Below are 23,121 nucleotides of genomic sequence, written 5' to 3'. Positions count from 1 at the left end.
TATGACTTAGACTTCCTATCATAAACACCCCACTCCTAATCCATACTGTTTGATCTGATGTTGGTTCGCCCTTTCCAGCTATAGCAGCTTTACCGCTTCCTGAAAGACTGTCTGCAAAGTTTAGGAGCATCCTTAGAGGAATTTTGGACAATTTGTGAGATCACAGAGACCTGTCCAGGGTGTACCTCACCTCTCGCCCATTGACTGCTGGAGATAGGCACCAGCACCCCTCGCGACCCCACTTGGGACAAGCGTGTAAAGAAAATGGATGGATGGATGGATGGATGTGAGATCACAGAATGATGTTGGGTAGTAAGGAAAGAGGTCAATAATCCAGGTTTAGAACACAAAAAGCATGTGTAGACATTAGTTCCAACTATTTGTGTTTCCAGCTCTATAGCATAGACAGAGAATAATGTTTAAAATCGTGGGCCAACTCCAGTCCCCTATGGCTGGTGTCCTGCAACTTTTAGATGCTTAAACACACATGACTCTAGTATGAACTCAACAGCAGTGCTCTTCATAGCATGTACATATGCTGGAGAGGTAGTTTAGCTTTAGGGGTGTGGGGCTAGGAATACATCTAGACGTTGAATTGAGCTTAAGACCACTGGTTTAAAATCATCTTGTGAAGTGAACAGGATAAAGGAAAACCAGGCAGGGTTTTTATACCCTGAGGATGGATTTACCAACCTCTGGGCCTGGCATTTACTCTCTGATTTAATTTATCCCAAAGCTATTTGATGGTGCTAAGGTCGGGACTCTGCAGGCCACCCAATCTCATCCTTTCCAATCTTTCATCCATGTATTAACGGACCTTTCTTTATGTACTGGTGCACAACCTTTTGGGAGAGGAAGAAGCATCTCCAAACTGTTCACATAAAGTTTGGAGAATGGATTTGAGCAAAACCTTGTGCTATGATAAAGTACTCAGAGTTTCTTTTTTACCAAACCTAGTGCAGTTCTTACAAATTTGTCTGAAATGTCATTTGTTTGTCATGAGGTGTTCACATTATTTTTAAAACATTGACTATATCTGTCTTTGATTTGATCTGATTGGTATAAGCAGGTGCTTAGGGGGATGAAGCTAATAAAAAGAGAGCGAAACTCCTAATTTGAGCATTTTACTGAGCTTTGGCTGCCAGCATAGCATAGTGGTTTATTTGGATTTGGGACAGAATCAGGATTGGAAGGGTAGTAATGTAAACAACTTCATAGACACCAAGTTCCTTCAGAACTTAAGGATGTTGAGGAAACTTTTAATTATGTGTTAGCGCCATTCCTTTCATCTCCCGAGACAGGCCACTGGTTGAAGTCCATTGTATTGCATCGCCACAGTAGCAAATTACCACACACTGTTACCTCTCCAACACTGTATCCAAACATATATTAAAGAGGTTTATCTCGCTGTCCTTCTACTAAACAGTGCTGTCTCAGCTGCCATACATCATCTTTTAACTGCTGTCAAGTGAGGCTCCTACTGGTGTAAAGTTATTGCAAATGATGATTGAAAGTGACTTCAAATTTGCATCAGGCCCACCTTTGATGTTACCACAGTAGTAGGAAGTCTCGGCCAAAACCACATGTAAGTAACTTGAAAAGATCAGATTTGGACCATATCTTAGTGTTCCCATTTATTCTAAAGAACCTGACCTCATCCCTTCACCCTGAAAAAATTAACTTGGGTAACATTTGCTTCTAGGTGAAGGGGGTCTAAAGGGCTCATCCCAAACGTTATACTTAGCACTATAAGTCATTTAAGAACCATTCTCATGGTAAGCCCAGATTTATTCATCAGATTGTCGATGGAGGAGCATGATTTATCACTCCAGAGAACGAGCCTCCTTTGCTCTATAGTCCACTGGTTGCGTGCTTCACACCACCTCATCAAACACTTTGGGTAACACTTGGTTTGGCTTGGATTTAAAGGGATCATAGAATGATTATACAGGGTATTTGGTGCAGGTCCTTAAGGTCTGTGAATAGGGTGTGTAACATTGGTTGGGCTGAAAATGGCATATTTGCTGTTCTATGAGACCTAATGCAAGCATGGTTAAAAGCCCTGGAATGAAACGACAGCTCATGAATATTTAGATGAGCTTTGCGCTGATTGGTTGATTTACAATGTAGCAACAAGCACTCAGTCACTGAAACATTGAAATTGTTGTTATAGTAGAGTGACCAGACGTCCCCTTTTTCCCGGACATGTCCTACTTTTCATAACTAAAAAAATAACCAGGGGGAATTTCAAAATCATGCGGGATTTTGGTCAACTACAGTGCAGCAGAACCGAGCGGTGAGCTCCGGGGCTGTTCCGGGAACACCAGTGGACGGGGACAGGGAACCAGCGGGGGACAGAGCAACCGAACCTGACCCGGTGATGGTAGCCTGGACACAGGCGGGCTCGTGCTTCCCCCCGCCTGCCTGAGGACGGGCAGCTCCTGGCTCTCTGCTGCCTCTCTGCTGAGGTCTAGCTCCGGTCCAGGCAGCGGCCCAGCAGTCGACACTTCATCGACTGCTAGGCCGCAACACACCCTTTGCATTAAGCACAGAGCCAAGATAACATTTGCAGACTGGTGTGAAGGTTTACCTACCAAGAGGACAGTAACCTGAACAAACAGCCAGAGCTGGAATGGGATAGTTTACATCAAATCATATTTATCTGGTAGCATGGTTCAGTTATGCTCAATATCATAATCCATTTCACAATTAGTGGTAAGAGTTAAAACTTGCTATTTACAAACGGTGAACCACAGGCGATGGGGTGAAAGTTACAGAGGATGTAATGGATTTGTCCTGTTACCGGTGGGTTACCAGTTCGAACCCCTGCTCAGACAGTCTCTGTTGTGTTCTTATGCAAAATACCTTTCCTGCCGATGATGATCAGAGGCCAATGCGCCATATATTGGCAACCTCACCTTTGTCAGAGTGCCCCAGGGCAGCTTTGGCTATAATACAGCTCACCACTACCAGCGTGTGGATGTGTGTGAGACTATGTAAATGACTGAATGTATTGTAAAGCACTTTAGGGTCATCTGACTTAAAAGAGCGCTATAAAGGTACTAGCCATTTATCATGGTCTTTCCAATTGAACCGAACCTCAGCCGTTCTGTAAAGAACAATAGACTAAAAATAATCAGTTGATAGATGTGCAAAACTGGAATGACCTCAGAGAGTTAAAAAGTTTTTTCTCTCTTCTTCATAGTACCTATCTGCTTTCTGTTGGTTTATCAAATTATATCCCAATAATATACGTTCCTGTTTTTGGCTGTAATGTGAAAACATATACAAAAGGGGGAAGGTGTATGAATATTTTGGAAAATCACTGAAACAGTTTGCTCCAGAGGGCTTCTACTGTTTATTCAGGCTGTAACAACTGAGCAGTGACTGTAATCACCCCATTTCCAGCCCTGCCCTCTGTCACCCTTTTCGCTTTCGACTCACTGTGTCATGCTTTCCAACTTAACATGCTGTGTTTTCCTGATCGGGAACTCAGTGTGTTTGTCTTCTCTTCTAATACCGATACGTTGAACACTTTCTACACATCAGAAAGAAACCAACACATCCTGTATTGTGTATTTTGCTGATGTCATCGACTTGTTTGCTTCAGGGGTCAAAATACAGATTTTGAAGCCGTTTTCAAGTGAAATAACTACTTGAATATACAAAAGTAACCAGTTAGATCCGTAAGGGTTAATGTTTTTACTACTGACTGAAGGAGCTGCCAGAGGCTCTCTCGGTCTTATTGGTCAGATATCACTCCTGATGTGCTCACTGGTTCTCAGTGGAAACCAAGTCCCTCCCTGAATTGTATTTTTCTTAGATGAGTCAGGCCGAACAAGACGTCTTGACTCATCTAGTATCATATGTACATGTCAGCTTTCTTTCTGTCTCAACTCTTACACAACGCAGATACATTTAAATGCCATCCATACCTCCCCCTCCTGTCCCATTTTCTACCCCCCATTTAAGAGTTCTGTTTTCACAGGCTGTTTTCTCTCCACCCCCCACCCTCCCCCATCTCTCCAGCCCCCCCTACCTCTCCTGCTGAAAATGACTCTCATTCTATTTTTACCCTCTGGTCCTCTTCAGTCTATCCCTGTTCCACCCATTTTCCCTCTCTTTTCAACCATCGCTGGTGTCCTTGTTTTGCCTGCAAGTTTTCCATCAGAAAATCTTAAATTTTCAGATGATCATGAGACAGAAATATCTTTTAAGTGGTATACAGTTACATAACTTGCCTCCTAACATTTAATGTGATTCCTAAAACAAAAGCTGACTACCTGAGTTAAAGGAAAATTCCGGTTTTTAACACTTTTAGCCCATTTTCTGTAGTGTCCAGGATGAAATCGAATGATCGACACCAAAATTTTGACGATTGGTCCTGTCTCTGCTATTTGGCTCATGCAGAATCCCCCCCTGGCTGCTTCAGAATGGCTTCCATAGTGCATGTCCGATAATGTCCTTAAAACAACCTTAAACGTTCTTTTTTTAAAATATGCTACTCACCGGGTCGTCAGCGCTGTTCAATGACGTTCCAAAAAAAGTTTCGTGAAGAAAAACCGTTCCTGTCTTGTTTTATTTAGCATTTTGTAAATCCCAGAACTATTTTTTCCGATACATCACAACCGCTTATAAACTTCCGCTTCCCGTTCGAATCTGAAGCGTTGCACACTCCAGACCACTAGTTGGCGACGGTATCCTCTACCGTCAAACTCAAAGTCCAATATGTCCTCCTCAAGAATCCACCTTTCGTATTCCATTTTCAGAGTTTTTTAAAGTGTTTAACAGAGACGTTAGCACCTCGACGTCGGAGTACACAGAGTGAAGCAGAAACACTTGGGCCTTGCGAAAAGACTACAACTAAGCGTAAACAGGCCCCATTTCCGTTTCCGGTGGCGGAGGGTTATTGACTATTCCAACAGAACTCAATGGGATTTACAAAATGCTAAATAAAACACTACAGGAACGTTTTTTCTTTACGAAACTTTTTTTGGAACGTCATTGAACAGCGCTGACGACCCGGTGAGTAGCATATTTTAAAAAAAGAACGTTTAAGGTTGTTTTAAGGACATTATCGGACATGCACTATGGAAGCCATTCTGAAGCAGCCAGGGGGGGATTCTGCATGAGCCAAATAGCAGAGACAGGACCAATTGTCAAAATTTTGGTGTCGATCATTCTATTTCATCCTGGACACTACAGAAAATGGGCTAAAAGTGTTAAAAACCGGAATTTTCCTTTAAATGTTTTTTTTTTTAAAAGACCTGTTCATTTTGTGTAAACCCTTATGTATGGTTTAAGACTATGGTTTATTCTGGCTTACTCACTACTTATGCAGTTCATACATTATCTTGATAGGTAAATATATAAAATCTTTGGTAAGCCATTTTAACATTTAATAGCTTGCAAGAAATCAAAACTATTCCAACTGGTCATTGGGCTACAGGTGCCAAATAGTCTGTTACAGGGTGACACAGAGACAAATAGTACAAAGAGTCATTTAAACACAAGCCTAAGGGTAATATAGATACCAACTAAGGCCCCGTCCACACGAAGCCGGCGTTTCGGGGGTCTGTAAACGATCTTTTTTTTTATTCAGCCTTAAGAGTGGGAAGATTCTGAAACGCCGTTTTTCGCGTTTCCATCTTTAAGCTCTAACCGCATTTTTTTTTTTACACGCATGCGTCATAGCGTCGCCTCTAAACACGCATGCGCGACACAGTATCACAACAACAATGGCGCCGTACTGTGTTGAATGGTTGCTGCTCATGCTACTCACCCTGCTGTCGGGCTTACAACAGAATCTTCTTCTGGAATATCTCCAGGAAGAACAGAGCAATATAGACGACATAGTTAATCACCTGAATTTGACTGAACCACGAAAATGGACCCGCAAGGCAACCATGTATAAATATTAGTGCGCATGCCCAACATTTCGTCGACTATTTTTGCTTTGGCACGACAGCGCCACTTACAGGCCTGGCATACATTTTGCAGCGTTTTCATGCATTCGTGTGGACGATCACATTTATTTTACGTCTCCGTCTTTACGACAAACGTTCTGGAAAATATTAGCGTTTCGTGTTTGTTTTGACTTCGTGTGGACGGGGCCTAATATAACAGGGATGTTTTATGTGCCAGGGGAGACTCATGCTTATATATGGACAGCATACATAAGACCCTAGGCCTGGGATTTTATACTCAAAGAAGCAAAAATCAACAACTGCAACACCCAGTCTTAACAGAATTTATTTTTTTAGACATATAGAAAGACATCCTTTCTATTCAAAAGTAGCATTTCATTGATTAGATTTTGACTAGAAGGAATTTTGTTATGACTCTCTCTGTAATAGGGGCATCTCTAATCTATCAATAGTTTTGATAGGAATCCAATAATGCAATATTAAATTAGAAAGAGAGATCCTAGGTGATCATTTATATTTTTTTCATTTATAATAAGAAAAGTCCATATGTAATATTTAATATTACTAGTAGCCACACATCTGTCTGTTTTTTAAACGTCACCAGAGCCATTTTCCACAAATGTATAAAGCATGTGGAGGGGAAGAAAACCTTCCTAATAATTGTTGGATAGGCATCAACAGCTTAAATATCAAATTGCAAAAATTGTAATAACAAAATAAATTTACCAAATGGAAACACTTTTGCAAGAACACATATTTTTCTAATAAAGTTTTTACGCCTCGATGAGGTGGTTTTTCAGTTGTATCGAAATTCTTATATATTTTTCGCATCACACAAGTCACCTGATAGACAACTAGTCGTTACTCCTTTGTAAAAAGATCAAGAAGAAGACCGGAAGTAGTTGGAGATAATGGAACAGCATATTTAGATTCAATCAATCAAAAATCTAGTGTGATTAAGTAGTTCATCATATGTTATTGGTTTTCCTTTTTGTTTTCTTTTTTGGACTAATGTCTATTAAAGTATATAAATAAATCAGTGGTTGACAGTGTATTTAAAAAATACATGTATAGGCCACACATCCGAGTTGTACATACCTTTTGAAGGAGTTTAAAAACTTAACATGGCACAGCTCCAATTAGCATCCATCCAAGGGTGGGGGAGTGGATTGCCTATTGCCTTCTTTGGATAGGGTTTCTATCCATAAATCACTTTTGACTTAAACAACTCAAAGTTTGCCAGAAGAGATCTGAACATTCAGCAAGATTTTTGAGAAAGTACTCTGTAGACCAGGGGTCTCCAAGTCCAGTTCTTGAAATCTAATGCCTTGTGGTAAATGGATGCAGGCCTGTTCCAGCAAACCAGAATCAAATGATTACTTCATTACTAGACATTTGCCAAACTTGATGACATGCTGTGTTGGAGCAGGGAAAAGTACTGAAAAGTTGCAGGGCAGTACATATCAAGGACTTGAGTTGGAGATACCAGCTGTAGACCAGTGTGACAACTTTGGGAGGAGGGCATCCCATTGCATCTTGTGTAAATATGCCATGAGCCGCCCGTCCTTTTTGAATGAGAAACTTTTATTTTGGTTTAAAAGTAAAAACTGATAGTCGTTGTCTCCTAATTGATGAAACCATGAATTCTACTCTCTACCAGAAAATCCTGAGCGAGAAAGCGCAGCCAGTTTGTAAGTTACTATGTTTGGCTTTCAGGACAGTCTAAAGCACATTCCCAGTCTACCTTTAGATGGCTAAAAAATATATATATTTATATTTGTTTTTGTTTTTTGGCTCACATTAAAAAGTCATAAATCACAGCTTTGAGCTATCTAAAATTTTACAATTAGGTCCTGTTTTGTATGAAATATCATTATGGTTTGCCATGTTTTGTATTAAATATTATTATAGTTTGCCATACCATCACTGGCGCCTCACTGTATAGATGGTCTTTAGGTGTATTAAGATGGGGCACAGGATGTGTAATGGGGAGGGATCTTATTAAATCTATTAAACCATTGGTTGGCCTAAATCTTAGTGTCGGCCTTTGATTGGCTCCATTGAACATCACTTAAGGTTTACTACGACATCTCAGCCAGTGACACAAGCTTGGGGAGGGCCTAAAGATGAAGACACTAAAAAATAAGCACTTTTGAAATGGTACAAAAATGCTAGATGTGGGCACTGACGAGGCTCAAAAAAGAAAGATTTATTTTCTTTCCATATAGTTGTTTATTAATGATTTAGGCTCAGATGTCAATATGAGAATAACTTGCCGCGGTAGAGCCCAGTACGATTTGCATATGACTGGCATTCCAGCGCACGGCTTAACCAATCAGAGCTCTTGGTGGAGATTTGACAGACAGTGGACTCACCCAATCACCAAACTTATTTTGGAAAGTGGGCGAGGCAAGGCTGGGCGAGGTTGACAGGATGAGAAGGAAGGGGAGGGGGAACAAGTACGGAGGGGGGCAGGCAGCCTAGTTTACAACAAGAGGAAGAGGGAGGGAAAGAGAAAGAAAGGCTTAGCAAGGAGGACGAGGCTAAAATAAAAGAGTTAACTCTAGCAGAGCGCTTTGGAGATGCGATGCGCGGACTTTTCTGGACCAAAACAGCACTTGTAAAAGCAACTGCTACACGAACCGGACCTGGTGCGCTTCTGTGTCGTCCGCACCAAGTGTTAGCTAACCTGCTGCTGCTGCAGACGAGCTCTGTCGGCTTCAACCACAAGGCGCTTATTTTTTAAAGCCCCTGGCTGGAGGCGAGTTTTACTCAGAATTCGGGGAGTTAAATGCCAACCTCCGGTTCTCGGGCTTGAGATACTGACAGGAGGAGCGAAGGAGTCAGGAAAATACAAGATACTGCGATTCACCCCCCACCCCCTCCCCTTCTCTTTTCTGTTCGCTTGCCAGGAGTCTTCACCGTTTGGTTCTATCGCTGTTTTCTAGTCATATCTGTTGGTAGCTTAAGGTCTGCGGCCGGATAGGCCAGGTAGGATACAAGCTACTCCACCAGAAACTGTATTAATTCTCCGTTTTGTTAGTAATAGGTGGGCTCAAACTGATGGATAGCGGAATCACAAGCACGGTGTGATGGATGAGTGCACCATATTTACGGCATCCTCTCATGCCTGCTTCTTTTACGGTTAGACCCACACTTGGATGGTGCTCCTATATAGCTGGGTTAGGATCTTTAAAGCTAATTATCAGGTCAAAACAGGTGCAGGAGGCAGTGCTACGGGAAGCGGCTCACTCTTTGTGAGTGCTGCAGAACAGAGGTGGTAGGATTGTTTTAAGATTGTGTGAATACACCTTTTTGTTTTGTTTTTCCGCAGCTGGGATGAGAACAATTGCGTTTCTTTTGCCTGTGTCTGTGCGCTGGGTGCACGACCAGGGGCGTTCCCGGGAGGTCGGTCCAATCTGGAGCGGTGCAACCGAGGCTGCTCTTATTACGAGAGGCAGCTAAAACTGCTTCCCCAGGGGGGTTTAGGTAGAAATTAATAGACTTTAAAAAAGGGACTAACGCTGTTACTGCAAGGCGCTCTAAACTCCTACAACTAAGAATACACAGCAATCACATCAGCTTCAGTCGATCGTTTCCAGCCTTTAGTCTGATACAGTGCTGTCCTCCATTAAGCCCTTTGAGCTGTATGAATCCGGGGGTTCATGATCCTCCCCCCTCCTCCCCCAGAACCCACCTGTCTGCAGGTAAAATGTAGCGCCGGGCACAGTTTGACATGGGCCAGAAAGACTGCGTAGTTCCCGGTTGGATGTTGTAACCCAGGCCGTGGATGGGCTTGAGGCCTCGTTAACTCCTTCCTGACCAAGCTGCTATAGTAATGTAAACAAACACAGAGAGAGGGCATCGGGGGTAATTAGACCAAAGGGAGCTGGATCTTTGCCTTCAGTCATATTTCTTATTCCCTTCGGGTTGACTTTACGTCGTTAAAATCTGATTTAAATAGTCTTTTTTATATATATACTGTACATTCTGTCCACTGATTTTGGTTTGCTTCGTGTGCGCAAGATTGCGGCATTCTGCGATACGATATATGGACTAAAGTGTTGTGTTTGAAATGCAAACGGGGTACCTCTGACTATGAAGTTCTCAGCATGCAGGGTTATGATGTTGTAATAATTGTGAATGACCTGAAAGGATGAAAGTGATTCAGACTGAGGCTCATGTCGTCATCTGAGAGCTTCCCAGCACTATCGACACCAGATTCCGGATGACAGATGTCATCCTGCCTTGATTTTTCTTTTTAAAAGACCATCATTGTCGGTCTTCTATTTGATTTTTCTTTTTTGGAGACCTATCAAGTATTCAATTATGTTCTCTTCAGAGAATCCCCAGTACATCCGCCAAGGATTAAGCATGTTTGGTCAGTAAAGCTCACTTTTTCTTGTTTTTGAACATGAATGTCTTTTTCTGCCAAATCTGAACACATGTTGCTGTTATTTTATCATGCTAAGGCAGCCTTTAAGTTTGTTCTTACTTTTGGATACTCATTTTGTTGCTTCATGTTTAGTGTTTTTTTGTGGATAAGGATTTAGGCTTTTATTCATGTATGCCTGCTCAGACATTATGGAGTCTAACAGCTTCTGTTGTCCATCCAGTTTGTTTCTGGGAACAGAAAGTCATTTTTTTACATCTGCTGTGTTCCCTAGCTAAGTAAAAAGAACCCTGCTTCTTTGCTAGCACTGATTTTCTATTTGTTTTTTTTTGTTTTTAAGGTGGATATTTTTCTACATCTTTAGATATTAATCAGTCGATGGGTTTAAAAAGAAAAAAAAAAATTTTTCTTTGTGTGTGAAAAATATGATAGCTAATGTTTTTTTTTTATCTGGGAGTTGATCTATGTAGAAATATAGAAATTTGTTTCACTATTACATTCCAGACTGATTAAGAAATCAGCTGAGTGGGTCTGGAATGCCCCATTAGCGTAAATGTTTTTAGATGTGGTTAGCTGGACCCCAAATAAAGCAAACAACCTTTAAAGTTCAGATTTAAAGTTTTCTTCCTTTAAATCTAGTTTCACATCATTGTAGAACATGTGGCTGCAGGTGTTATCATGCATCTCTATCCTGCCCTCTTCCTCTGCAGTGTGGACCAATGTAGAACCACGGTCAGTTCCAGTCTTCCCCTGGCATTCATTGGTTCCTTTTCTGGCACCCTCCCAGTCAGATGCTCCATCCCATCCAGGTGAGGGCCAGCATCCCGTCAACCACCCTCAAGCAACCAGTCTGAAGACAGGTAAACAGTTGTTGAATAGGTGATATTGTTGGTTTTATTACATCATCTAGTTCAATCTTCTTATTTCCCTCTCTAAGGGCATTGTTTTCCCTCAGATTGTCAGGGGGTGGCAGCGCTCTCACAAGAGCCTGCAGAGGCACCTCCCACTGTAGAGAGAGGTCCCCCATCCAGGCCCCCACCCTCCTCTGAAGAGCCTCTTCCTGAGAAGGAGAAAGGGGATGCAGAGAGGGAAAGGCCCGACAGTGAAACCGAGAGCGACGTAGACGACCCGTAAGAGCAGTCCTCCTGTTTGTTTCATGTCCATTTTTGCTGGTGAAGGGGTGGATAGATGTACAAACACCAACCTGTCCATCTGTTAAATCAGTTATAAAACTGTCTGAGCCTGCCTTCACAGTCATTTTTAATTTTTTATTTTTTGCAGTGTTATGTAGCTACAGAAAGTGAGAGGGATATTTTCTGCATCCTTGCTCTAATTTAGGCAGAGTAGCTCAGTGCCAGAACAAAGCAGATAGGAACAAAGCCTTCTGTCTTTGGTCTCTATCACTATATGCAAGGCATTGGATCAGCTGTCAGCCTTTGAAATAGATGAGCGTTCTGTCCATTATGCAGATATCTTAGCTTTTCAGATTAAATTGAAATAGAAAAAAATAAAAAGAGACGCACTGAAGCTTGAATAAAAAAATTAGGGTTACAGCTATTGATTATTTTAGTGATGAATTCATTATCAGTTATTTTCAATCTTGTTTGTAGATTTTGGTCTTAATTACTGCTGAAAGAAGGTTATTCTTTCAGAAATGGCATGTTTTAGCATTTGTGTTGAAGGGCTGAAAAAAATTATCGGATTAATCATGATTAATCAACTATTGAAACAATCGTCAACTAATTTAGTAATCAATTACTTATTAACAGTGTAGAGACTGTAAAACGTGCCTTTACCTGACAGTTAGAGCAGTAATTAAAGCCAAAATTGTAAAACAAACCTGTAAACATTTTGCATGTAAGATTAAAAAATAATGTTTTCGTCTGTCAATATGCTCTGTCCAGAACTCCTCAAGGGGAAAATGTTTTAATTTCACTGGTTTAATTTTTGTGAAAACGTCTTCTTTAAGGAACCTTTTGGTATCCGGTTACTAATCGATTAATCGAAAAAATAATCAATGTTTTACTCGATTTGAAGAAAATCGTTAGTTGCAGCTCCACTGTGTTCCATTACTCTAAGTAGTGATTCTTTTACCACATTAGTTAACAATTATTTTAAACGATTGATTCATCACAATCAATGTGAATAATGGTTTCAGCTCTAGAAACAATATTTGTAAAGAAAATATAAAGTAAATTGTATAGTCAAGAATTGTTTCCTCTCTTTCAGCTTCCTCCCAGGAGTTGTACCAGAGCAGCCTCTCTCCACATCCCCAGTAAAGCGACGTACTCAGTCTCTCAGTGCTCTGCCCAAAGATGGAGACAAGAGCAGTCCAGGAAAGGTATTTCCTATGATGCCATCCAGAATCAAAAGTCTCAGTTGTTCTGTGACCTAAGTAAGTCATTTCATTTTTCTCTGATTTTCTTGCCCACTCTTTCAGAGGGAGAAGGACCACATCCGGCGACCAATGAATGCATTTATGATTTTTAGTAAGCGTCATCGAGCATTAGTGCATCAACGCCATCCAAACCAGGACAACAGGACAGTAAGCAAGATTCTTGGGGAGTGGTGGTATGCCCTGGGACCTAAGGAGAAACAGAAGTACCATGACTTGGCCTTCCAGGTATACAGTTCAGCATATGGAAAGGAAATTTCATGTATTTCAATTTTGTAAATGAGGAACTATAATCTTTTTACTTTAGGTAAAAGAGGCCCACTTTAAAGCACACCCGGACTGGAAATGGTGCAACAAAGACAGGAAAAAGTCCAGCTCCGAAGGTCGTGGTGTCCCTGGAAACAAAGACATCAGGGAAAGAAGCATGTCAGAATCAACAGGTTAGTCTCACTTATCACAGCAAATCTCATGTCTGTCGTTTTTATCCATCAAATGTTTTAACTAGCACCGTTTCTTCTGATAGAGCCCCATTCTGTGGAGCTGAAGGGTGTGGGTCCAGGTCTGGCGGGTGTATCGGAAAGGAGCACAGGAGAGGGACATGTGGGTCAGCTTACCCGCCCCCGAGCCTTTTCCCAGAGTGCCATGCACAGCCTGGAGCGAGGGGACAGGGGGAACACCCAAGCTCTAGCAGAACTCGCCCAGGTAAAGAAGGACAACTGCTAGCCCTGGGATGTTTTTTTAATTTTTTTATTTATTCAAGGAAATCCAGAATAAATTGATAATACAGTTGTCCATAGAGCTACCATTAATTAACTTCTAATGTGGTGTTTTCCAGATGTGTGGAGACAGCGGCAGCCAGTATCCCAGCCACGCCCCTGCACCCTCTCACACTCAGAGGGGGGTCAGTGAGGACATGACCAGTGATGAAGAGCGCATGGTCATCTGCGAGGAGGAAGGAGATGATGATGTCATTGGTGAGAAGTCTGCCATGCTCTGTTTATTAAGCTGTATTAGATTAAGAAATGGCCGAGTGTCTGCTCAATGCTTCCTGTATGGCTAAAGCTTTTGTAGCTCATCAGCAGCCTGTAGAGAAACAGCAGCTAATAGTAGAGTGAGAGCATCAGTCAATATGCTCTATGATGATTTAATTTAAGCCGTGATTGAGCAGTATTGGCGTCGACTGACTAGAGAGGTTTTCTCGTCAATTTGATCCCTTCTATGAGGAAAGAAGCTGCTGTAAATACAAACAATATTTACGTTTTCTACCATCTTGGCATTTTATATTAGGTATTAGCAATGCTAGCCTTACTAAAAAGCACACTCCATGTGTATTTTGAGAGAATGTAGATCCTTACCTTGACCATAAGACTTCCAGAAGAATTCCAACACTATCAAACAGTGTTGAACATTCCAGGGGATAAAACTCAACACTGACTGCGTTTCCATTACAAATGTATGTGAAACCATGTCAATAATCTGCTAATAAAAAATAAAAAATTAGACAATTAGTTCCATTGAATAAAAAAATACATTTGAAATTGCGCCTGAATATTTTTGTTTGCGTGATAACCCTGAAAACAACATGGCCATGGCAGTGGCAGGTTAAAACATGTGATGCGATATATCCATTTTTCAGCCATGGCTCTAGAGGGCGCCATCATCCTCCATCTGCTTCCGGTTTTCTTCTTCGTCTTTTTACAAGGCTGTAAAGTCCAACTTTATATTTTTATTTTTTTTTAGCAAATACATTTTTGTAATTACAATTTGCACATTAAGATGGTTAATGGCTGTTGCTGCTGTGCAGTCAGCCTTCCTGTTACCTGCTGAAAGTCTTGCTCTCTCTCCTTTTCACAGACTAAATAAGATGCAATCATGTCTGCGAATATTTGGGGGAAAAAAGGTTTATTTAAATTTATATAAACAGCTTTTGCTTTTGTTAGATTAGTAATGGAGAGTTTGTATCTTTTGAATCTCCGGCAGACTGGTCATACCTTAAAACCAGCAGCTGTTTCCTCTGTGCATCTCTAACACATAATCAAAACAATGTGTTAATATATATTTGATCATTACAACTTGCCAGGAGTTCCAACCGTAGCTGTAGCATGTTTTGCTTTCCCGCAGAGGACCCTTATCCCAGCACCTCTATAGACCTAAAGTGTAAGGAGCGCGTGACTGACAGCGACAGCGAGAACGGTTCAGGAGATGAAGGAGATCGGAAGGTATACCAAAACCATTCCTGTTGTTGTTTATATTTAGCGTATTCTACCTGCCTGCTGATTGATTTGCTCTGTAACACCTCTCTGCTCTGCTCCCTTTTTTCTTTTCCTAGAGAGTGTTTGCTCCAGTCATCTGTTCCACTGCATCATCGTCTTCCTCACACCATACCCCTCATGGCAGGAGTGTTTCTCTGTCCTCTTTCCCCAGCAGCAGGCGTTATGATGAGGGGAGATCTGGAGTAGGAGGGTTTTCAGACCACAGAAGAAAGGAGAGAAGTGATGGAGAGAGTAAAGACGCTTTTGTTAGCGAGGGAAGCAATATGCAGGCGTCTTCTGTCTCAATCCCTTCCGGTCAATCAATCAAATCCACTTCTCCAGCTGGAGGGCTTCCGTCCTCTTCAGTGGGCTCTATAGGAGGGAGCCAGGCTCTTGGTGTTGGGGCTGTGAGGGTCGCGTCTACAGTAGTGACGAATGTGATGCGTCCTGTTATCAGCACACCCCTACCAATCGCCAGCAAACCCAGAGATGGCGGCCCTTCATCAAGCCCCCATCCTCCAGAGAGAAAGTCCCTGACTCCTCAGCAGCAGCCCCAAATCCTTCTCAGTCCAGGAGCAGGAGGTGGGCCTCCAGCCACAGGGGGCGGGTACTACCCTCCATCCTCATCAAGTCCTGTAGGTGCAGCCAGTGTAGTGACTAATTTAGTCTTAGGAGGGGCTCTGCCAGCTCAGTCTGCTTTACAGCTCATCAACCCTCCCCCCCACCCTCAGCCATCCCACCAGCAGGCTTTAGCCTCCACGGCTGTTTCAGCCTCTCCCAGCCAAAGCAACGGTCCTCTGTCCCTCCTTCAGCCCCAGTTCCTGCCTGGTTCATCTCTGGCCACCACCAGGGGCAAGTGCATCACACAAGTTCAGTACATCCTGCCCACCCTGCCTGCCAACACCAACCCCAAGAGCCCACCTCAGAATCACAGCCAGCCAACCAGTATCTTCAACCTGCCCACAGCTCCACCTACAAATGTATCCTTAGCCAATGGAAAGCAGCAGAGTGCCGGTTCACAGACAGGATATTCGTCCAGCCCTGCGGTGGGGGTAGTCAGCCCTGGAGCAAGAGGTAAAAGTTCAACCACAAGCTGCACGCTGTCTCATATTTCCTCTGTGACGTCTGACGATGCTTCTGTTCCTCCATCAGTGCAAACCCAGCCTCAAGTGCTCCCAGGTAAAATGCTCGTTCCCATGGCAACAGTTCAGGCTGCTCAAGCCCCTGCCCAGCAGTTTCCCATTGTTGCCCCATCCCTTCCTGTCCAGAATGGTGCACAGGCTGGAAGCAAGGTCAGAATCCCTCGGAGGAGGGAACAGGAAAAATCACAGACTTATCCCTGCTTACCTGATTGTCACACATTTCTATCTTCTGCTTCTCTTTTTGTGTCTGTCATCTTCTGTTCCTTTTTATTTAGATCTACCACCTTGCCTCCATGCCAGTGGTCCAGTCCCAGCTGCCTCAGGGTGGAGCGGTGCATCCTGCCAGCCCCTTCCCTGTAACACTGGGAGCAGCAGCTGTGGTGACGCCAGGATCAGTCCCATCCCAGGCTGTGCTGCTGCCACCTGCACCCACGAGGTAAGCAATGACACGTTTAAGCACCTGACATGTTACAAGATACATAGTCTCGAGGAACTTTAGGTGAGACTTCTGCAGAGCACAAAGATCTTATCAGTCACTTTAAAAAAAAAAATAATATGTTTTTAGTTAATTATTTTTATTAGTTACATTCTGTTACTCGTGGAAAACAAGTTAGTTGATTTTACCTTTGTTTACCAGATATTTCATATGGTCAAAAATATGTTCAAATATTCCCTCCTTGCATAGAATAAAAAACTGTTCTGATATCCGTTCTTTGAAAGAAGAAAGAAAGGAAACATAAGAATTAATAGGTTTTTCATCATCAAAAATATTTAATTTAATTTTTCTAGGTTTTGATTTTTGACATATTTTGACTAAAATCTGTTTATTTATTTTTTTATAGTTGCCTCACTTTAGTAGTCTTACATAAATACCAGTGTGCTCGGTTGCCTTTGCAGTGTAATATATCAGTGGTGTCTATCTGTGATTTATTTGTTTTCAGTGCATCTACAACTCTAAGTCAACAAACATAATGAAGATTAAGGAACACTATGGGTCTAATGGGACATAGACATTCAAAGCAGGGTTAGGTTATGATAACAATCCAAACTTCTTATGAAGCACTTTTATTTCATCCGAACGATGACGGCGACTATTCACAAACAAAGAGACGACTGTCCACCTAATCTGACTGGTGAGATGAAGAGAACATAAACCAGAGAAGCTGCCAAGAGACCAGCTATCTCTCTGGAGGAACTTTAGATGTCCACAGCTGAGATTAGGAAATCCATGAACAGGAAAAATATTAGTTGTGCAGACAGGGCCTTATATTGAAGAAAAAGACGCTGTATAAAAGAAAATAATAATTTTCTTGGGAAGTTTCCCATAAGAAATTTATAGGACGTCTGTGGAAGAAGGCGCTCTGGTCAGATGAGGCCAAAAACTGCACTCTCTGGGAGAATAGTCAAAGTTAATGGGAGGATGGATGGAGTTAATTACATAGCAATACTTGTTTAAAGGCTGTTAGAGAATTAAGGAACCTTCCCTGAACTTACGGTGTGGGCTAGAAAGGGATAGTTTAGATCAGAATGGTCATGGACCCATCTGTTTTTAAGACGTTTTGTTGACTTTATGAAAATCTTTGATTAGATGTTTAAATTTGTAGCAAAGATACAGATAAGTCCTGCACTTTTTTAAATTCTTTATTTCTAAAATAACCTGTTACCTTGCCTTATTTTCCTTAGGTGGAAAGATGAAGGGGTGTGACTAACTTTATAAGACTCGTTTAAGAAATAAACCCTAGTTACCATCAGTTGATCCATTTTTTCATTTTTATTAATCTGTTATAACGGACCAACAAGTTTCCAGCTAATCTCAGCCTGTTTGAAATAAATTTACTGTTTGAGTTAACAAGTTTTTCTACTTTCATTTTAATCTTTAGAGTAAATTGATGCCAAATGGCTGTTTATCAATTGGAGCCAAATGGGCTTTCACCTCAATAAAGTGATTAAGAACCAGATACACAGGATGATGTACAAACAAAAAAAATAATCTCCTTTTTTCTGTTGTTTTCCTTTGGTACCTGAATCTGTGAGAAACCCAAACAATCCTTTGAGTAGGCCAACCCCCCAACTGGTTGGATCTATAACCGTCATTTTTAGAGATGAAATGGAGGAAGGCAGATCGATGCCAGAGGGGGTCGGATTAACCCCATAGATGTCACAGATCAGATGTCTGCCAGCGCTAAATGTATAAATCAGCTTGACACGGCACTGATAAGTGGCCATCAACTCATAGGTCTTATGCCATCTCTGGTTCATCCCTCTTCCTTTTTTAGCTAGTCCAGATATCGGCAATCTATTCTTGATTGACGTTAACATCATTTAGTTGAGTCCTAAAGAGGAGTGCCTGAGAAAGTAAACGCAGTGGATCTGGTAATAAATGAGAGCTCAGGAAGCTGTGCTGCGTTGAAGGAATTGATAGATTTTTACAGGGCTCAGTGAGCAGACAATGCAAGAGACTAAATTCCTGTTAGGGTGCAGCAGTTGGACTGCAGCTCTATTCTGGATGCGTTAGTCATGCCGCTGGTGGCCTGAGTTGCCTCTGTTTGCCCACCCCCACACTGCCTCTCAGCTCCTCACAGCACTAGTCATCTAGAGCTACTTGCTGTGGTGTGCACTCATCGACTGACCCTCTCTGTAGCACTTCTGTTTTTACCTTCCTCTTTCTTTCTAATCATGCCTCTGTTCCTTGCATTGTGGTTCTGCATTGTTATTTTACTATTACACCATCTGCTACTGCCGTTACACTTCCCTTTATTTTATTACAAGCGTTTACCTCACTGCTGCAGTCTTTTATGGCGAGCATAGTTTGATTATTTCTATCTCTGTGCTTCCCGTACAGGATTACCTATGTCCAGCCCACCTCAGGGGTCCCATCCACTTTGCCTCTAGTCTCTACAACAACAGGCTCCTCTCCCAGTCAGCAGACTCTACCAGTGCCTGGATCTGCATATGTTCCCTCGCCTTTAGCAACACTCGGGTTTACAGCCATCGCACCACCTGGACAGACACTGGTTCAGCCACTGATCGCAGGTCAGGAGAGACATGAAGTCAAAAATCTCTGTTCCTCTGTGTCAATGATTTATCTCAGCCATCTGAACTTTAGTTAAAGGTCAAATGAGCCTTAGCAAAATGTTTTGATTAATACACCCCCGATTTCACTTTAGGTCAGCTGCTTCTTTTATAAATCTATGAATAAAGATGGTTTTATCTTAACCTTTTCTTTCATTATTACTGATATTAGGTCTCATCATTTGAATTGATTATAAAAAGCTGACATTGCAGACAAATAAGGAGACACCAGTACCTCCTATTGTACCTCTGACTCAATGTTTCCTATGATAGTAAAACAGATTTTACCTAAAAACAAACAAAAAAAAATCAGCTTGGTAATGTCATAAATGTCTCCACTGATCTTATATTTTTTTATATGAATGTCTGATCAGAGAAAAAAATGCTCATCTTATCTGGATTGAGAAGTTTTTGCTACTTTTGTTGTGTAAAAATTAAATTTTATTTTCCTAACGGTATTTTTTTTTTTTGATGAATTAAATGTCAAAATGTGGCAGTTTGAGGAAAATAATCATTTTGGGGGCTGTCGGTGTTTAAAAACATCAATCATTTGTTGAATAAATGTCATCCAGAGTAGATTTCAGCATAAACTCTATAATAAACCAGCTTTTTTTTTTGTAATAATGAGACGGGTGAGCTGTTGGAGACAAATGGAGCAGAGAGGGAATGTATTAATAATTAGTTTTCTTATTCAGGTCAGCCGCCGCTCCTCGCCACAGCTCAGTCCCCTCAACCATCCACCTCTGCCCCTGCCTCCGTCTCCGGGGGCCAGATAGTCACCGCCATTTACCCTCCATCACAAAACGTCAGCATGGCATCAGGGGTGGTCTCAATGGCACAGATGCCCCCCAGCGTGGTCTACTCAGTCTCGGGCCCTTCAAGCTCCTCGCCCCACATATTACCCAAACACGCTGCTCCCCCCTCTGCAGTCCTCCACTCGCAGCCCCACCCGGAGCGACAGGTGGACAGGCATCTGCCTCCGGACAGATCCGCCGATCGCCAGAGCGACAGCCAGGTGGACATCCTGGCACATTCAGAGAGGCAGACCACCGCATCCAACAGTAACAGCTCAGCAGCACCTCCTAGTGGCTCAGCTGTGTCTACAAGGTCCTGCAGTCCTCCGCTTCAGATCCAAGCACCTGGTAGGACAGCCAGTTCTGTTCATGACACAGTAAGTGTCACAGTAACCAAACTTGGTTTGTTAAACTTCACATTTTCTCGTTAACAGGCAGCACACCTAAGCTACCACAGCTTCCAGTCAGGCTCCCTCAGAAAGTGAAAGCAACCGTGGCGACAATTCCTGTAGGCAGCTACGACGGAGGAGGGCGAGGAAAAGACAGGGAGCGAGAGAAGGAGCGGGAAAAGGAAAGAGAGAAACAAGCGGCAGCCAACAGTCATTTCTCCTTCGAAGCCGAGCCTTCAGGGCACACAGGGTCTCCATCGACTCATCCCACTGAGGAGCCGTCGTCCTCTGACAGACCCCTGGAGGGTTCCAGCACCGCAGACTCCTCTGACACAAGGAACAGGGAAAGCACAACGCCCAAAGAGGTGAGGCTTAGCAGCAGCCTTCCCAGCCCGTCTCTGAGTTTGTTCCTAAAGCGCCTGAATTAAACTTTTTCTACAGGGTGGGTGGAAGGAGACTCTCCCTTCCTCTCCTCTCCCCCCTCCATCAGCCACAGAGCCCGCTTTGCCTCCCCCACAAACCGACAAAGACGGCCCCACTCCCAAAAGGATCAAAGCCCGCCCACCACCACTAAAGAAGACCTTCGACTCCGTCGACAAGTGAGTCATTTCCTCTGGGAACGTTAGGTGTACAAGTAATGGATGGACAGTGTATATATGCTGTATGTTTGGTGTGCGTCTGTTGGACTGGCAGGGTTCTGTCCGAGGTATATTTCGAGGAACGGTTTGCTGAGCTGCCTGAGTTTCGACCAGAGGAGGTTCTGCCTTCACCCACCCTGCAGAGCCTGGCCACTTCACCTCGCGCCATCCTGGGCAGCTATCGCCGCAAGAGGAAGAACTCCACAGGTCTCTATCCTCATGGCTTTGCATCTCTTAGCGTGAATGTTTTAAATGGATGCTGGAGCTGCACAGTATAAGAAATGATCATATCATAAAACACCATGATGATGTCTGTTATCACAGCCTTTTAAACTTTAAGTTTTAGTCATTATCAGCTGGTTTAGCTGTTAAAATGGCTATTATTGGTTTATAGATGTTCCTTACAAGCTATTCATATTATTAATCTTTGATTGCTCAAAAAGTTTTCATCTAAATTTCAGATTTGGACTCTGCGACAGACGAACAAGCCTCTCCGAAGAGGAAGAGTAGACGACGTTCCAGCTGCAGCTCTGAGCCCAACACGCCTAAAAGTGCCGCCAAGTGTGAAGGAGATATCTTCACCTTCGACAGAGCAGGTAATAAACAGGTTGGATGTTAATCATGGATTTATATATAGAGGAATTTTATTGAACATAGAAAAACCTCTGTTATTGTCCAACATTACACTTAGAATGGAAAACCATGGATGTTATATGGTGATAAAGGCAAAATCAGAATCTGTGTTCTATTAAAATTATAGTTAAAAAGTATTGAATATTGAACATTTTTTATTATTATTGCAAATTGTGTTATTGGCATTAACTGTAGGATAATTATATCCTTGTCTGATGAGGCAAAGTAAATTATTTAATCATTTCTAGTATTTCCTTCATAGTCAACCCTGCGATCAGTGCTTTGCTGCTTTTTAAATAAAATCGACTTGGCTGGATTTTAATTTAGAGGTCAACTAAGTTGATCCAGATGCCTCAGAGCAGTGAGAAGGACACTGATGAACTGGTAGCAAACTCCAGCATTGAGTTGTTTTGAGACCTGGGAAACATGCAGCTAATGAAACCCAACGAGATCATTTTCTTTTTTTTTATTCTTTAAGTTCTTTAAGATGAAGACATTAGGCATGTAGACATTGGCATTCAGCCTGATAAGATGTTTGGTCATAGAAGAAACAAAGATCTGTTTCAAAAGAGCTCAAAGTACAGCTAATGAGCTTTTTTTTTTATCTCCCTATTTAGAATATTTCTGAAAACATTTGAGACAGAAGAATTTCTTGCCCCAACAACTTATTTCCACGTATTTATTTATTTTTTGTTCTTGGCATTTATTTTTAGGGAGATAAAGACACTTAAAGGAATAGTACACCCAAAACATGATTAGCCTTCATTTTCTACTCACCCTCATGCTGAACAACACCCTGGAGTACTTTTTTGATATCTCAAATGCATCTGGAGATCTGGGAGGCTTCTTGCTGTCTGCTGACATTCAAATAATGGAGGTCTATGGTGACCGAGGCAGAAAGGTCCATAAAAGTCCACAAAAAACGTGTCAATATTCCTCCATACTGCTCGTCCAATGTATTCCAAGTTTCCTGAGTGGGTAGCATCCAGAATTTACTCGAAACGAAGTCATTTAGAATGTTTTTAGAGCATAAACAGTAGTGTATAGGATTTCCTGAAAGCGCGCACATGCGCGTTCACGAGCCTACGGAAGCCGGCAGACCAAACCAGATGAAAGTGCGCATTCAGCGTCTGCTCTGCCGATAATGCAAGCGTAGAAGAAGAAATGTGCTGTTTACCTGTGCAAAGAAAGAAACAACGAAAGAAAAATGTCTGAGGACTTCAGTGTTGAGGAAGAGCATGAGTTCTTTGCCGAGCTGAATGCGCTGGTTTGGTCTGCCGGCTTCCGTAGTGTCGTGAGCGCGCATGTGCGCGCTTTCAGGAAATCCTATACACTACTGTTTATGCTCTAAAAACATTCTAAATGACTTCGTTTCGAGTAAATTCTGGATGCTACCCACTCAGGACACTTGGAATACATTGGACGAGCAGTATGGAGGAATATTGACACGTTTTTTGTGGACTTTTATGGACCTTTCTGTCTCGGT

General features: G+C 42.3%; 1 protein-coding gene across 4 annotated transcripts in view; it reads left to right on the top strand.

The window, feature by feature from the left end:
• cicb (capicua transcriptional repressor b) overlaps positions 1-23,121 on the top strand; it is a 45,842-nt gene that overhangs the window by 20,369 nt on the left and 2,352 nt on the right. The window contains exons 3-19 of one of the 4 annotated variants that reach the window (XM_038284295.1): positions 11,031-11,180; positions 11,276-11,450; positions 12,550-12,661; positions 12,761-12,943; positions 13,023-13,155; positions 13,239-13,417; positions 13,551-13,689; positions 14,837-14,934; positions 15,045-16,041; positions 16,120-16,259; positions 16,385-16,545; positions 18,952-19,142; positions 19,877-20,323; positions 20,410-20,729; positions 20,806-20,963; positions 21,058-21,209; positions 21,464-21,598. In XM_038284295.1, coding sequence (XP_038140223.1) covers positions 11,031-11,180; positions 11,276-11,450; positions 12,550-12,661; positions 12,761-12,943; positions 13,023-13,155; positions 13,239-13,417; positions 13,551-13,689; positions 14,837-14,934; positions 15,045-16,041; positions 16,120-16,259; positions 16,385-16,545; positions 18,952-19,142; positions 19,877-20,323; positions 20,410-20,729; positions 20,806-20,963; positions 21,058-21,209; positions 21,464-21,598 — 3,870 coding nt within the window. Of the gene's footprint in view, positions 1-11,030; positions 11,181-11,257; positions 11,451-12,549; positions 12,662-12,760; positions 12,944-13,022; positions 13,156-13,238; positions 13,418-13,550; positions 13,690-14,836; positions 14,935-15,044; positions 16,042-16,119; positions 16,260-16,384; positions 16,546-18,951; positions 19,143-19,876; positions 20,324-20,409; positions 20,730-20,805; positions 20,964-21,048; positions 21,210-21,463; positions 21,599-23,121 lie in introns of all 4 variants that reach the window. The other 3 variants (XM_038284293.1, XM_038284292.1, XM_038284294.1) reach the window with 3 other exon arrangements.

The sequence above is a fragment of the Cyprinodon tularosa genome, unplaced genomic scaffold (assembly GCF_016077235.1).
Source record: "Cyprinodon tularosa strain WSP-4 unplaced genomic scaffold, ASM1607723v1 ctg2, whole genome shotgun sequence".
NCBI classification, from domain to species: Eukaryota; Metazoa; Chordata; class Actinopteri; order Cyprinodontiformes; family Cyprinodontidae; genus Cyprinodon; species Cyprinodon tularosa.
Note: the sequence above shows the minus strand (reverse complement) of the source record. Positions and strands in the feature narration are given on the sequence as shown.